At 40.8% G+C, this 16,998-nt stretch overlaps 1 protein-coding gene across 12 annotated transcripts in view; it reads left to right on the top strand.

The window, feature by feature from the left end:
* The window catches only part of LOC148823956 (C-Jun-amino-terminal kinase-interacting protein 4-like), a 77,952-nt gene that overhangs the window by 32,769 nt on the left and 28,185 nt on the right, over positions 1–16,998 (top strand). For 4 of the 12 annotated variants that reach the window (XM_088926625.1, XM_088926621.1, XM_088926623.1 and 1 more), the window contains exons 4-6: positions 3,418–3,512; positions 10,557–10,710; positions 15,961–16,047. In XM_088926625.1, the coding sequence (XP_088782751.1) occupies positions 3,418–3,512; positions 10,557–10,710; positions 15,961–16,047 (336 nt within the window). Of the gene's footprint in view, positions 1–3,417; positions 3,513–6,497; positions 6,857–10,556; positions 10,711–15,960; positions 16,048–16,998 lie in introns of those variants that run through there. The other 8 variants (XM_088926620.1, XM_088926629.1, XM_088926624.1 and 5 more) reach the window with 5 other exon arrangements.

Here is a 16,998-nt window from a genome sequence, read left to right as displayed (position 1 = left end):
AGGGACAAACTTCTTAACATGAATGGGTCACTGCTGGGTGACTTATCTGGGAAAAGGTCCATATTCTCAAATATTGGTTTTAATTTATATAGTAACCTTTTTGCTGTGAGCACCCTCTCAAAGAGCTTCGTGCATATGCAGTCCTAGAGGAAGGTACAACAAATAACTAAAATTGAATTAAGATATTCAAACAAATTGAATGTACTCAGGTTTAAATGCTTTGTGCAGAAGTGACTTTGAGACATTACAAATACGTTTGGGAACATCAAACAAGAAAAGAGAAGAAAAAAAGAGAGATTATGAGAATAAGAGAAAAGAAATACTGCTGTCTTTCAAGAAAAGAGAAGTATCAGCCAGGAAGTGTGCAGGTTTGATGCAGGTTGTCACTTTTCTACATGCCAGCAACTTTAGAGTAGAATAGATCCACAGTCTATCACATGGTGCTAAACAGCATGGAAAGCCAAACTGAGCTGTATTATGTTCTTCGACCTTTAAAGTTAGGGGTGGAAGGCGGCTAAGGAAATGGATAAGACAGCCATTGCGTTTGCATCATGATTCATTCCAGATTTTACCTGCTGCTGATTCTCTCCTAAACTCATTTCAGTTTTTTTATTTCAATTGCATGTACCAATCCATGCCAAATTTCCGAAAATGAAATATTCGGCATTTTTTCTCACTTATATTTAAAGGCCTTTCTACAGCTTGAATGTGTGTGAACTTGCAGCTACTGTACTGAACGTCTGCTTGTTCCATTGAGGATGAGTTGAATTAGGAATAGAATAAGAGGCTGTAAAATAGACTACAACAAGCAAAAGATAAATTTATGGGGTAGGCAGATTCTTTTGCTCTCCAAAACCATCCACAGAATGTTTTTTTTCCCCTGGCTATTCTTCATAATTCATTTCAGATTAAAAACAAAAGGCAATTTTAGCCTGGAGAAATAAGGAGTAAGCCATATATGTGTTCCGGCATCCATAATGAATGTTGTGGTGGGTGCATACCAGTTTTTTCTGTTTATGAAGGAATGAAACCTCTGTCTGCATTGTCACTAAAGCCCAGTAGATGGCAGTCAAGCACAGAGGATTAACGGAGAGCTTTTCTGTTGGCATCCATAATTGATTTCTGTATTATCTGAGGACATTAAGCTGTGCATCAAATTCATCCCTTCAGTCTAATACTCTCCTAGACGATATGATAGTCTTCTGGATTAGTTAGTAGAAACTGTCTTGTGAAAGGCAGTGGGTGTTCATGGAGCTCTGCTCTCCACTGGAAGGGATTGAAAGGCTAGATTGTACAGTAGCTGAGCTGTCGCCAGGAGAAATGTGGCCCATTTTTCTATGGTTTTTTTTTTCCTGTTTTGCTCCAACATCAGTTTCTGTGCAATCCCATTCGACAAGCAATGCCAAGGTGCCCACACCCATCTCCTGAACCTGTACATGTGTGTTGAAAGGGCCGTAAATGGGCACTGCAGTATGGTCATTTTTTAAAACTAATCCAGCTGCCTGCCTGCCTCTTTCTGAGTCAGCCCAGCTCTATTTATAGCTGCTTCTCACTTGGGGCTGTCAGATGGTGCCAAAAATCAAAAGAAAAAAAGGGAAATCGAAGCAGATCATGCACTTTGCTTGATATATAGGGTGTGATGGGCCAGGCAGCCCCAGGCAAGCAGCTCTGGTTTCTGTTCTTGTCAGTAGCCATATGCAGGCATTTGGACCATCACTGCAGGTACCCTGTCATCAAGGGCTGAAGGACAACATTCTTTTCAGAACTGCAGCTGAGTCTTGTTGTGCGTGTTAAAATTTCACAAGGAACGCAAACAGTTCACAATGTTTGCCTCAGTGTTCAAGTCAAAGCCTCTGAAATGAAAATACTGTAAGTTTGACAGTACTCCGACCCTTTGAGCATGAACAGTGAAACAAAAGCCAGAGGAAGTGCGTTTAAAACCGAGAACAGGAGCCACGTCTTTACCCAAAGGGTTGTGGGAGTGTGGAACAAGCTACCGGGTCATGTTGAAGCCAATACCCTGGTTTCTTCCAAGAAACGGTTTGATAAGATCCTTGAATCAGTTAACAGCTAACTACCAAATGGGCTAGATGAGACCCAATACACTCCTCTTGGTTAATTTTCTTATGCTGAGCAATTTCTGCTCCCTTAAGTCAGGTGAATCAGCTACTTTCAGTTCTTTTCACAGTTTTAGATTAATCATTACAAATTCTTGAAGATGGTGTTCAGAATGAAGGGTTTTATCACCATAGGGTGTGTCATTTTCCTCCATCTCACAAAACGCCTTCTGAATAACCACAGTTTTTTACTAGAATTGAAATCATTAAAGCCTTTGTACCTTGACACGGGGGTGGGATGTAAACCGTTTTCCATAGTGCCAATAGAAGAGGTAACAATTTCAGGAGTGACTGGACTCTCAGGGCCCTGGAAAGTCACTGGACAGCACACCAGTGATACCCTGGCTAGCTAAGGTCCTCCCAGTTACCACAGCGCTCAACCAGTTGTGCTCTTGTGCTTGTAGAATTCTGTATGCTTAGAATGAATAAGATTGCTTAGAGTGATTTCGCTCATGTCAGGATTGTCGATCCTACTGTGCTAAATAAGCCACTCAAGGGCCTCATGCTGGAATATTGATAATCTGTTTTTGTACAGTATGCTTATGAGTCACACGTGTAAAGGATGTAATGAATCTTAACAGCAACATTACCATTGTCTGGCCTCAATTCATCAGATCTCAGAATCTCAGCAAAGCTGGGCATGGTCTGTACTGGGATGGGAGACCTCCAAGGAAAACCAGGTTGCTGCTGTAAGTGGTGATGGTAGAGCTCTCCACTCTGGTCCTCAATTTTCAAACCAAAGTCCTATTATGGTGAACAAGGATACAGTGCTGTAGGTAGTGCTATCCTTCAGGTATTATGTTAAACCAAGATCATTCCAAAGTGGTCACTAAAGATCCCATTGTGTTATTTGGAAGTGTACAAGGTGTTAATCCAAGTATCATGGCTAAATTCCACAAAGGACTGACCTACCTACAGTTCCCCTTAATTGGCTGCTGGGGCAGAATAATACATTTATCCAGGTTGATGCTGCGCTACAGTGACATTTGATGAAATTTCCCTCTTGTATATAAAGTCTCTTGGGGGTAAAAAGCACTTATTACAATCATATATTATAAATGTGTTAATAGCAAATAATTAAAATCTTAGATTTTAATTTGCATGTCTCCTCGCAAATTAAAATCTAAGATTTGTCAATGGAGAAGCATTCCAAACTTGCAAGAAAAATGTTCACCAAATCTGAAAAGAAGAATAAATCCCAACACTACTAGCTGGACTCTTTTGAAAGTGAGATAGTGGGCATGTCTGCTGTTCAGTCTGTGATTGATCAATTGTTTTTGCTTCTCTTTTTTAATTTAAGATGATCCACAACTACATGGAGCACTTGGAACGCACCAAATTTCAACAGCTTACAGGAGGGGATCCATCTGAAACTGGCACCCTTGGCAGGGTTAGGTAAGTCACAAGACTGTTCACATTTACTAGTACAGTATTCCCTTATCTGTGTGGTTTGGAGTCCCTGACTTACGTTCAGCCTCAATGGTGCAAGAAATAATCAGTGAGCAGGGAAAAAAACATGGGCTAGCTTGATGCCAGAGCAGCCTGCTCACTGTTGGTTTAAACATCACTTCCTTGCTGAGCAGAGGCATGTAGTTAGAACTCTGGGCTCATAATTGGGAGGTTGTGGGTTCAAACCCTGGGTGAGGTACTGCTGTTCTTACCCCTGAGCAAGCTGCTTCAGTAAAATGTCCAGCTGTAAAAATGGATGTCGAATGTAAGTGGATAAGTGTTTAAATTCATATTAAAAAGCAATGTATTCCTGAAATAGCATGAACAACAAAGCCTTAATTTAATATGTGGTTTTATTCATTTCCATGCTTTGGGTTGGAGTTTTCTCTGAGATTCGGACTGTAATAATCCCTATAGTCCCTTACTGCAACATTGATACACTTGCTGTTCCCTCTGTTACAGTGTCTAAGTATAAGGACAATAATAGTATTATTACAGTAAAGAGAAAATGGGTGATATAAAGTCATGACGCTCTGTATGTTTGCTGCTGTTTCCCAAGTCTAGATGGAAATCTGCTGATGAATCCCCATCCTGTTATCGGTACCACAGTCTGCTCAGTAATGTTTTTGCTCACATGATGCACTGATACCAGAGTGACACTTGCCTGTGTCCTCAGCCATTAAGAAAGCAAAAGTGTAAGAGATTAAAAAGAGCTTCTGAATTCTGACAAGAAAATCAGGGTTCCAGCAGCCACATGTGGAACCCATTTCCTGTTCCATGCTGAAGTTGTGCTTGTTCATTGAAAAAATGACCTTTGACTTATCCTTCTAAATGTGAAGGATTTAGAATCGTAGGGTGATGCATGAATCCTCTTTTCCCTAGATGTCAGGGTGAAATGTGAGATGAGCACCCTGTTCAACTCAAATTAAAGAGATGCAACTCACACTTTTACTCAAGTGGTTGGCAGTTGCTAAATGAGCCAGCTATTCTGTGCCCTCAGGGATGTGCAGACTACTCCTAATAACGATCTAACAGAGCTGATTTGCATTATTGTCTTAATTGTCTAAATGGGCATATTCTAAGCAATTAGTTGTGTGAGATATTTGGATACTGCCTGAGCCTCATTAAACAACATACTGTTCATTGTTAATAAATTATTAATGTCAGTTTAATTAATGACATTGATTATTGATTTAATAATTCGATTATTGGTCACCTTTTCATGAAGTGACTAGCTCATTGCAGAGATAGAGTAGGCTACTGAATGGGTTTCTAATTCACAATGCATCCCCTTCTCTTGTATACCTCTATATAAATCAGGCAGATTTAGCTAAATTTTTGTTTTTAGAAAAAAAAAACATTTGAGTGTATGTGGTATTCACTTGCAAGCAGAGAAGCAGTGTTGTGATCCTGAGAGAAATTCTCACTGCGGATAAAATTGTGAAGTCACAGTCAGATTAAATATTTACAATGAAAAGAATGTTTTGTTAAAGTTTAATCCCTGGTGCTTGTTCCCTCAGTTGTTATATATGTGCTTACAATAGAAAACAATATATATTTCTTGTTTTTTGTGGATGTGCATGTGTGAAACGAGTCTTTAGCCTCAACGCAGTTCATTAGCTGTAAAGTCTGTGCTTTCTACTAGTGTTGAAACGAAAGCCTTCCAATAACTAAAATGTTTTTTTCCTCATTCCTCTACAGTACATGTACGAATAAGCACCCCATGTGACTCAGTTTCACTATGCATGGTGCACAAGGTCAGGCAGTCAGCTGGGTGCTGGGTGTTGCATCATGACTTATCCCTGTATACAATTGGTTGTGTTGTATAACAAAACCTTTTAATTACTGTAAAACAAAAAAATAATTGTTTTAGCTGGACTTGTGCAGGCTGAATGCAGAATGCATACTGAGTACACCTGAAGTGTTTGAGAAGGTTGACAAGTTTGAGGTTTTCCATCAGGTGTCCTTTATCCATCAGCAGGCAAACATGTTTGTATTTCTGTACTTGTGAGGCTGTCCTCCTGCCTCCCGCTCTGTTTTTATTTACAGTCTTGTACTTCACTAGACCTCCTCACTTGTCCTCACAACACCTGTTTCTCAGTTGGGATCCTTGTGAGAAAAGAATCTTAGTATCTTTCTCCAGTTGGGCCATAGTTGTAGCTGCACAAACCAATCATCTTAGTGAGGAGAGAAATGTGCCTCCTGACTTTATCCAGTAGTATACCTATTGGTCAATTAGCAATGTAACCCAGAGCTGCAGCTTTTTTTAAACACTAAAAAACAGACATTTTAGAAGAAATTCTTGGGTCCCAAGCTGACAGCAATAGCTTACCAATGTCGAATCGCATCCTAATACAAATTGCAGTTTTTATTTCGGAATTTGTTAGCTCACCTGTAGTTTTACCTTTCTGATTAAACGATTGTGTTTTCTTAATTTAACGTTTTAATTGTGGAAATGGCATTTAAACATGGCAGTCTTAGGATTCGTGTGGTATATACTGAAATGGGAATTTAGTTTCTGGTATTTCCATGGGAAGTTTTGGGTAGTTGCTGTTGGCTTTTTGATAACGGTATGTTAGCACTGAAAAGCAGCCTTTTCTTACCTTGAAGTGTCTGTAATTTTGAAAAGCCAGTTTCTTTTATTGTCATAGTGCTTCAGCTCGGGTGAGGCTCCAGCCCAGTTTACAGAAGTAGAAATCGTCAGAAGATTTGTATCATTTCCCTTGAGCCCAATGCGCAGATCAGCTGCCACAGAGTGCCACAGACTGCGAGACTCTGTGCTTCCCACTTGTTTGTTTTCTTTCCGCTTTCAGTCAGCCAATAAGCTGAGCCTCTGAGGGAAGCTAAATATTTAATTAGCCCTCTTTGTGGCGTTGCTGCATCGATGCTGAGGAGAGAGAGGAGGGGAGACAGCCCGCTCCATGCTGCTTCGCAGAGAGGTGATGTCACTGCTTACAGTCTGCTGCAGAGCGGAGCTGCTCAGAGCCCGGCTCTCTGGCTGCCTGTGCTGCTGATGGCATTGTTTCTGTGGCAGCGTGACCTCCCCGGGGAGCTAGAATACACCCACCTGGCCTGCCCCCCAGAGCAGCCCTTCTCAGCGCTGACGCTCCACAATGCCAGGCCGGAGCCATGAGTCCTGGCTGCATGCTGCTCTTTGTGTTTGGCTTTGTTGGCGGGGCGGTGGTCATTAATTCCGCGATCCTGGTGTCTCTCTCCGTCCTGCTGCTCGTGCACTATTCAGTTTCAACCGGCCTGCCGGCTCTGACGCAGACCCTGCCAAGGATAATCAGGTACCTGCTGCGATCGGATCTGTATGTCCCTGTCCTCCTCCTTTCTTGATTCCTACCCGGCTCCCGTCTGTGGTTCTTTCCTCCTTCGTCTGTCAGCGGGTGTCAGGTGTGTTTGCTTAAAATCGCCAAGTTGGTAGCGTTGTACTTTGTTTCGGCTCGAGTTCAGGAGCCTTGTTCACGACTGGGTGGACTAGAGGTTTTCAAAGGCAAATAAAAGACTAAATCCCTCTCTCTGCCGTCTTCTTGTTTCCGATTGCTTCTCATCTTTCATGTTTCATTGCTTTACTAAGCACAGGGTTCAGAGAGCACTTGGGAATGGTTGAGGGTGAGAACTTGCGCTTAAAACTGTTTAAAATGGCTCCTTGCTTACTACTGTTTTTCAATAGATCAATACTTGCAGCGTTTATAGCGAGTTGGAAGGTTAAACTCTCCCCCACCAGCCCCCATGCGAAGCTGAACACCGAAGCAGTGTTTTAATAAAAGCCTTTTTGTCATCTGCTGAATAGCAAAGCCTTTTCAACAATATAATGTTGCTGTGTGGGCCATTGTTAGCAAGAGGCATCGAAGCTTTTCTTTTTCCTGCGAGTGTATTAAGACACTGCTATTTTAAACGGGCAGTGTATGTTTTTTAAAGGGTTACATTTTGCGTTAGTGACAGGCTGCTCACTAACTTTTACAAGTTTCACTTAATTTCTTTGCTCCAATTTTTCCTTATTGCTGTTCTCATTATGTTCTCATTATCTCATTATCGAAATGAATAGTAAAAACATTTGAATTGTCTTGTTTGCTGTTAGCTGTTTTCTTGGTTACATAAAAAACCCTCTCCTGTTTGCAGGCTGTTGGGCTCATCATACTTGATTTGTTGTTAGTAGCACAGAGGATCTTAGCCAGCTGTGTCTTGTACTGCTGGAAAGCCTGCACAAGACATTATCACCCTTTTTGTGAAGAGCTTCCAGCACTTAAACCTAATTTCAAGTTGTGTGTTCTTGTTTCATCGCTCAGGTTAGGTTATTATTACTTTGCAAAATATTGAGTGTATCAATTCCTCTTGTAATCATTCTTAAGTAGTAAAGAGATACAGTTCCATTGATAGAAATAAATTTAAGACTCAAATGCTGAAGCAATCTAAGTTTTGCGCATTGCAGTTTCTCACAGTAGGCCAGTCAACCCTTCCTTCAGAACACTGATGTACACAGTCTGTGGGATTTTTATTGCAGCTGTTATTTAATCTTTCTCCAGTTGTTTGTGTGGCAGAGTTAAAAGAAGACTTTTAAAACCTGCTAGACCATGGTCCTCCGGGACTGGAGTACCACTGGCTTAGGTATGCACATGCAGGAATCTCAGGGTCTAGGATATGAACTCTTGGATCCTCAGATACCACACAACTGGAAGCCCTCTAGCCTTGTGTCAGTAAGAGAACCAATGGGGAAGAACAGTCCTCCGGGGCTCAATACGTATGCAGTGTCTTCTGTGCATTCAGACCATGTGTTTGGAAGAAATGTCAGTGGGGGGGGGGGGGATCTTTTGACTTCCTTTGGGGGTGCTGTGGTAAGATCCAATGGAGGACGCTGATGCAGATGAAGGTTGACATGAAGAGTGAATCAATTTATGAAGCAAACCAAACAGAATTCTGTCTTACTTTTGCTTTCTCTAGATATAAACGATAGAACTAGATGTAGGCAGAATTTCAGAATTTGGGTAAAAGTTCATCCTTTCCGCATGACCACAAACAAATACAATTTTTTACTTCATCAGACTTGTTAAGCTTGTTCCTTTTCTTATATGAGAAGTTCTGACCTGCTGAAGTCTAACAAGCAGGGTCAGAAACAATGAGAATTGTATCACCGTATACTAGAGATGAAACTTTCTTGCCATGTTTGGGGTATTCTTACAAATGTGTTATTAAGCTTCAGTTTGCTTCATGTGAAGAAACAATGTAAAACTTCTCAGCTGTTCTTGATTAATAGATCTTAGCTTCTTATATCCACCGATGTCCTGTATTATGATTTGGAAATTTACATTGCCAAGTTATTTTGAGTCTGAATTAGTAAAGGATTGCATTGTTTTGTGCATGTAGCAGAATAGCTGTCTTTCTATTGTTAAATCATTATACTTTATTGCTGTAACATCTAGTTGCATGGAATTAGGTTTGATGAGACACAAAATACAAATATACAACATAAAGCCAATAACAGGATGCATCCACCCAATACATTCACAAATGAGTTGTGCACCACTAGTATGTATCCCCCTGGTACTTCCTCTTATAACCTGTTTATGCTGGAATGTACAGTATAACATGGCAGAAACTGAACCCCAAAACAGTAGAGAATCACAGAGGTTCTGCTTACAAGATGTGTAATGATAAAATAAGGGAAAAATGTAGGCAAACTCCCAGTATTGGTAGCTTTTAGTGAGAAAATGAGCAGGTGCACATAAGTATAACATCCACTCCTCTTACCAATGTGTTATTCCCAGAGTGCTATTGATACATAATGTTGTTTCACAGATGTCCTTTCATGTAGTCATTTTAAAATTGATTAACCTTGAAATAATACACAGAACTGCCTGCCCATTCAAAAACTAAGAGATGGTTATCTGTTCCCTGTACTTATCAATTCCTGGACCATATGGTAGCTATTGAGACAGATGTAAAATAGGATATATTATCAGATATAAAATATTGTTCTGATCCCTCACTTACCAAGTGCATCTTAGGGCTTATAGACACAAGCTGCTTTTACTTTGATTTTGTGCTAGTATTTGGATATTTAGAGGTAATTGTTTAGTTTTGAAACACCTGAGTGGATTACTGTGGATAGCGTGTTCTTTCCTTTTGGTCAGGAGAGTTCGAGCGCTGGATTTGCAGAATTGTGAACTGCTGCCCTTTCTCATTATTTCCGCTAATCGGTCTTGTGCAATCTGCCTGACCCATGTGATGCTGTAATTGAGCCACTGGCCAATCGTCACCCTCCCTGCTCTTTTCTGAACAATATCCGTCATCAGCAGTTTAGTCCCGTTTTCTGCTGATCTGAGCGACATCTGATCCGCTCCTTGAATCAAAAACTGAGGGAGGTGGCCGTTATTGTGAAGCCTGGAGGTACAGTGAGAACTGTATTTTAGACCTTTTGTAGAGTAATAAAAATAAAGAGGCATGTAGCTTTAGACTTCAGTGTTTGATACCAGCCCAGAAAAATCCCAACAAACCCACAAAGCTTTGAGAACTTGTAGTATTTATTGTTGTTTGTGATGTTTCATCAGGGATTGTTCTTGTTGCTATGGAGCTGACACATGGGGAATTTGAAGTAAGAGTTATACAGTAGGTAGCAGTGTGCTTGGGAATAAATCACTTGTGCCTTGTTCTTTTTTATCTCTGGCAATTAGATGATTGTAAATTAGTACAGGTATCCTATGTTTGTATAAAATCAGGTAAAAAAGGTCTTTCAAAACCACTTACTAGATTTTAGAGACGCAATTTAAATTGCTCCATCAATCCAATGAATTGTTCTTCTCCTGTGGCCGGTATGTTTCGTGAATAGAGAGGTCAGATTAAATGATCATTTAAGTCTGCTTTTAAAGCATTGTTTGTTTGCAAAGCATATGGAAGACTGAACCATGTTGTGTGCCAATAAATCTCACCCTTCCTGTGGTGCTCTCTTGTGGGGTTGCTCATTACTTTCTCTGTTTTGTTTCTACCCAGGAAAGAGCGTCCTGTTTCCCTGGGGATTTTCCCGCTGTCTGGGGCAGACCCTCTCCTCACTGCAGACACACGGCAAGGCGGAGAGGAGACCCCTGGGACGGAGAACTGGAGGTTCAATGATCTCAGCCACCCGCGTTCCAACACAAGCCTCAAGGTACGTACTGGGCGCCAGAAGAAGTGGTTGCACTCAAGTTCACAAAGTTCCGTTAAATCTGGAGGGGGCAACCTGCAGAACTTAAAGCCCTACAATAGTCAAGCACAGCCCCCAGTTAGTCCTCAGTTTTTTTAAGTGGCAGCAATCATGGGGACCTATCTGGTGCAAGGTCATTCAGGATTCCCCAAGCACTGATGCGTATGTATCCTAATGTCCATGGAATTTGATGGGTTGGTCGACATATCTTGCCATGCAAGAACCACCCCTATGGGATTGCATCTGCATTTGCAGTATTGTCACAGAGAGCTGCATCTCTCCTCCATCTGATGCATAACTCATCCGTTGGCATTGTGGGGCTTGTGGTCTAGCTGGTCCAACAACGTCCATTTCAGAGGATGTGTAGGTGCAAGTAAGGAAGATCAAATTGACAGTTCCAAATATATATAAATGAGGAGGGATTGTTTGCCAATATTGGCATTCTCTGCCTGTCAGTTAGCGTCAATTGCTGTCGCTGTCAGTGACAAGGAGTCTCAAAGTCTCAGATTCCAGTCTCTTTTCCAGTTTTTTTCTTCTATCCACTTTTGGGGAAAATCATCAATAGGTGCCAAGTCTTGTGGCTGAAGGTTTCTCACAAACATTTACATCTAAAGTGGATCATGTTGTCATGAGTCTTTGTATTAACCATGTTGTGGCTTGGTTTGTAAAACAGCTCAAACTACTATTTTTATTATCTTTTATCTTCTAAGTTGTTTTTTTTAGCTGTGAGGCAATCACAATACACCCCCAGAAACTCTTAAATGAAGGGGAGGATGCAGAACATTTACATTTCATTTTTATTCTGTCTTTTCTCCTGTTAGTCTTTCCAAACTGATGAAGCACTCTGTTTGTTTTACAGTTTTAATTTTCCCACAGAGACTGCGCTCTGTACATTTTTCAAAGTTAACATTGTTTGCCTTTTATAGCCTTGTTATGTTTTTTTGTTATTTTGAAATATAGAGGTGCTTGAAGACTTTCTGGCACCTTATGTGATAAACAGTAAATATTAATATTATTATAATAATGGATTTTTTAAAAACATTTGCTCCCAAAGTATACAAAATGATTAATTCTGTGTGGATTAAAACTGTCCCAGTACAAGAAAACGCTGTTGAGCAAGGCCTGAGTTGGTTTTGTCTGTGCTGTTTGTGGGCCATCCTGTAAAATCTGTGAAGAAGGAAACGGAAGAAAAGAAATCCTTGTGGGAATGGTGTGCTCCGAATGGCTAATGAAGCCCCCTTGGATGGGATAGGAGGGTAATTAGGCAAACCGATCCATTCCCGATTCGAAAATTGGACGTCTCCGTAAGAATGCCAGCCATTTTCACTCTCGACATGCATGCAAACATCTCCAAAGCCAAGGACACACAGGGCTGTTTTTGTGTGAGGCTCTAATGAATATTCATTTCGCCTTACTGCTCTTTCTGATCAGGCCAGTGGGGTGACACCTTCACAACCTGGAGGAGTTCTAAGGCTTTGCAACTGCCGAAGCAGAGAAACATTGTGAACAAGCACTTTACCCGTTTCCTCCTGGCAAGGTCACAAAAAAAATTCATTTATTGCGACCTAAAATTTCAAGCCGATGTGACCTAATCAGCAGCACAGGACGATGCAGACTAAGTAAAAGCAAAAACACAGCTTTTTTTGTAAAACTTCTTTAACAGCATTTGTTTTAGAGAATGCTTGTGTGCCGCAGGAGTATTAGGTCCATAATAATGCAATTTATTGTTTCATTACTGTACCAGCTCTGTTACCTTAGGACAATTAATTGCAGTAATTTGTTGACTTGTTTTACTTTGCCTTGGTTTGCCTGTGTTTATTTTCCACTTCTGCTGTACTTCTCTTTCCTGAATTCTGGAGGTGCAGTTTTGATTTCTTCTCCTGAGCTTTTTCTCTGTCCAGCTGCTCTTGGGACCCATCATAGATACAACTCTGGGCTTCATGTCCTTAGAAGGAGGCTCGAATTATAAATCAAGTGGTGTTTAACACTGATGAGACGCTATCAGGCCACTGTTTTCAAAGCTCTCACAAGAGCTAGCAAAGTAAGAATTGATATCACAGCATGGAAGGAGTAGTGAAACTCGCTCAGGTGCTAATACTCATAGTAACTCCACTAGATTTTTATTCTGGCCTCGGGTGCCTTGTGTGGAGTTCGCACATTTCCCCTGCGTCCTCATACAGTATAAAGACATGCAAATTGATAAATAGTTGGGCAACAATTCAGATATCTTTTTAGCAACATGTGCTTGTGTGTGGGTTTCCTGTAGTGGGGTGGCATCCCTACCAGGATGTGTCCGTTGTCTGCCAGGTGAGGCTCTAGCTTACTGAAACCCTGTATTAGACTTGGCAGTTATTGAAAATGGGTGGATGGAGTCGACCAAGGTTTTAACACTTGGGTACTCAAGTTAAGCTAAATTATCTTTGGTTTACTATATGACTAAGGGATTTGTTTCTTTTGCGTCATGTAGCTTTTTAAATTTTGCTTGTTACATGCTTATTAACTCTTGTATTTTAAGTGAGTTCACATTTACATTAAAACTCTCGCCTTCTTTCTTCAGCATGTTTACAGGCATCTAGGGGCTGCAGGTCAGTGTGTGGCTAGAGATGATAGTTGACCATAGTGGCGAATCCAGAACTGTTCAGACCAAACTGGAGAACTTTTAAGGCAACAATCCAAGTATTGCACATGGGTTGTGCCAGCAGCTTTTAGTAATGATCATGCAAACCCTTGTTTTTCTTTTAATTGTATAAGTAAGTTAGTATACTTGCCATCAGGAGAAGTTTTTTTTTTCTCAGCAGGATATTTGCAGAAGTGGGTGGTAAGAATTGAGCTGTGTTCTGCCAGTGTTAAAATTTCTTTGTGAATATCTGCTGTTTATTCATGCCCTACCCAAGAGGGAAAAAAACAAGTAGAATTTACTTACACTAACTTTAAACCATTCAGACATTATGCTGAATATGTAGCTGTGACTCAAAAGAAAGCATTAAATAAATTGTGATAACCAACCGCATGTGGCTGGAACACCGTTGAGTAAAGGGAGTATTAATGACACTGTGTGCTTGGTATTTGCCACTAGCACAAACTCCTACTGAAATCAGTGACGTAGTTTGTGTTGAAAAAGGAGGTCTTTACATGACATTTATAAACATAAAATATTTAGCCAGTTTTTATTAAAAGTGATTCTTCATGTAGTCTCTGTACCTAAGTTCTGTTTATGAAATCCTGTTTCTACTGTTACAGTATTCAGCTGTTATGGATTATAAGGAAGAAAGTAAGACAGAGCAGAGAGATGCTTTGTTTTGGATTTCCTGGAAAACAGAGTGATTTGCAGTCCCTGCTGACAAATCCCCCTTGTGTTCTCATTGGAGGAGCAGAGAGAGAGGTCGGGCTGATGCTGCCATGGCAACAGAGGGCAGCGATGATGCCAGATTTGTGTTCTGATTTCAGACTGAAATTAAAGCAAGAAAACTGTATTATTATTACTGTATGTATTATTACAGACTTCTTAGAACAGATTTTGTTCTTGCTACTTTTCTAGCTTTAAATCCACATGCTGGCCTTTTCTTTTCTAGCTGCTCAGGTTACAGAGGTCTTGAGGGGGGTTTTGTAAAAGTTTTTTTTTTAAATTCTCTTTAGTGAGGTTTCCATTTTCCATGTATAGTCTTAACCAATACATCTCAAAACATGCAAAAGCTTAACTTTCTGTTTTGGTTAGGATGACAAGGTGAAAAATGAGTAGGTAAGTTTGTAGCACTTTGCCACCAGACTAGTTTCAAATTAAACAGTTGATTTTTCTCCAACTTATGCGCTTGGTTTCTTGTGCCTGGTACTCTTAAAGCCAGATGGGCTAAAACAGCAACCGTAAAATATAGCCTTTAGGTTACATTACCATATTCGTGATTTGTGTTCTGTTTCTCTAAAATGCACATCCTATCAATTGTTATTGATAAATCAAGTGAAATGATTTCCCATTTCCAAAATGTGTTTCTATGTGATTGGTTGAAGTGTTGGCTTATGTTACTGAATCCTAATAGTCCTGGACTATTAGGACTATTTAAGAAATACTTAAACTGAACAAAGTGAAGACCTAGGAATACCTAGGAATCAGTTTCAAATACGACCCAAAAACTTCCAATGTGCAAGGGAGGAAATCCTGGCTCTGGTATGTTGGACTGTTGCCTTTCTGATAAAGGCCTGATTTCAATAAAAATGTGATATAGGTCAATTAATGTGCCTTTGTTGCAGCTGTAGCTTGCCGTCTCCAGTCTGAATACCGGAATCACTGCACACTGCACTTCTGTGCATCTGCTCATCAAGGTGTAGCTGCATGTTATCCTCCCATCAGCCTATGGCTGGGCAGCGTTTTGTTCTACCATCAGGGAACACGAGTGTAATGGCTTCCGTTGCCTCTTTCCAGAGAGTTCAAAACCCATGCGCACAAGGATTTCTTTCTTGCCGTTTGCCTTAATTCCCTAGTTATTCCTGCCCAGATTACTGTCTCTCTTTTTTTACTCTCGTCTTTTGCCTGGGTTATTTTTGTTGTGTAACATGACCTGTGCATATAACAAGCTGAGAACACCGCTTCAAGGTACATTCATTAATCTCTAGTCAATTGGTTTTTCCACTGGAACAAAAAAAAGGTGTTACATTTGCCAGTAGAGAGTGCTGATGCAAGTTATTACGGATGGTTCGGATTATGAATTAAGAACACTCTAGGATATAGGACATCACTGTCGTCTCTTGTCCATGGTGACAGTTTCATACTTGAATCAGAAATTTAATGAAGAGATCAAGGACTAAAATTATGGGCCACATGTGGGTCTTTTATCAACGAATGGAGGATTAGTATTTCTTTCCATAATTTATAAAGTAGTTGAACACCTGTGGCAGTTCTGTAGTCCTACTTTGTGTGCGTTAATTTTCTTTTGAGTATATGGTCCTGGTATTGTGTTTATTAGCAGGCACCCCTCACTACAGCGACAGGCATACGCTGACAGTATTGCAATCCAGTTTTATAGCAAATACCTTAGATGGAATTTGGTGTTGTAGATCAGTATTACTGCTTTAATTTAGTGTGTCTTCTTGTACCAAATCATTTTTTTTTCCACAGCAACACCCTTTATCAGCTCAGTAGTACACAATACAGATACCCCAGCTTTGCTGTGTCTTGTCAGTGCTTTATAAAATGCAGTTCATTGTAATTCTCTTCCCAAGCAGTTGGAGGCGGAAGGGGTGCTAAAGGAAAGGGATGGTAAGAGGTCACAGGAAGCTTGGGGGAATTCGCTGGCACCTGAGCGCAAGGTAGTTGGCCTGAGTAGTTTATAGGTTGGCGGTAACCCAGTAACACGTGTGGTGTGGCCTCTAGCTGTTCCTCCTGTGTTGTTGAGTGGCTTTGTGCTTCCAAAGCCCACAGTGCACACAGTGCAGTCAGACTGCATGCAACCCTCTAGGCAAAGAGACCTGGCTTCTGCCTTGTTCCTCGCCACTAAACTTAGTGGACTTTAAGGAAACAATACTGAAAGCGCTTTCCTTGAATCCGGAACGCAATTGTCTTTCATCCTGGCTGAACTAATAGCATGATTCTGCTGTTGATGATGGAAACGAAGATCTTGATGCTCCACAATGCTAGAAGAACGGGTTGCATGCAGGCCATGTCCTGTCTGGGTGGCCACGTTGCATGGGACTTCACTCGCAGTGTGTGGTGGGGCTTTTGCATTGTCGTGTTAAGCACTGAAATCCAGGTAGACACCGTTTTATAGCCACTAATATAGAAAGCTTTCACTTCTGTGTTCTAGAGGGACTAGCCCTGCATTAGCACCGTAGATTTGTTTGTTTCTTTTGAAATGCATAGTTGTAACTGTCTGCACAATAGAACTGCCACTTCTCACTGGATCACGGTGTGTTGTATGGATTCTTGTTTATGTATTTGAGTTGCAGTGATAATTGTGTATAAAGGAGATGTTTTTTTTTTTCTGTTTGCATCTGTGAATGTGCTGTTTTGTACCTGCTACTGCCTCTATCTCTGTATCCATGTGGTTTGCTCCTCAATGTATCCATTTTCTTAACCCCTGTTTGGTGTCCTTGATTTCAGTGTTTGTGCGTGTGAGAGACTGTGCATCTTTATGTGGACAGGATCGAGGAAAGTCCCTTTTCTGGTTACAACATTGTCACAAAACAGCCGGTCAGAGTCCTAGTCAGTCTGACTTACCCCTCTGGTTTCTGGTTCATGAAACTGGAGAGATCTGGTTTAAA

The sequence above is a fragment of the Atractosteus spatula genome, chromosome 11 (genome assembly GCF_055471065.1).
Source record: "Atractosteus spatula isolate fAtrSpa1 chromosome 11, fAtrSpa1.hap1, whole genome shotgun sequence".
NCBI lineage: Eukaryota > Metazoa > Chordata > Actinopteri > Semionotiformes > Lepisosteidae > Atractosteus > Atractosteus spatula.
This window is presented reverse-complemented; position numbering and strand designations above follow the sequence as displayed.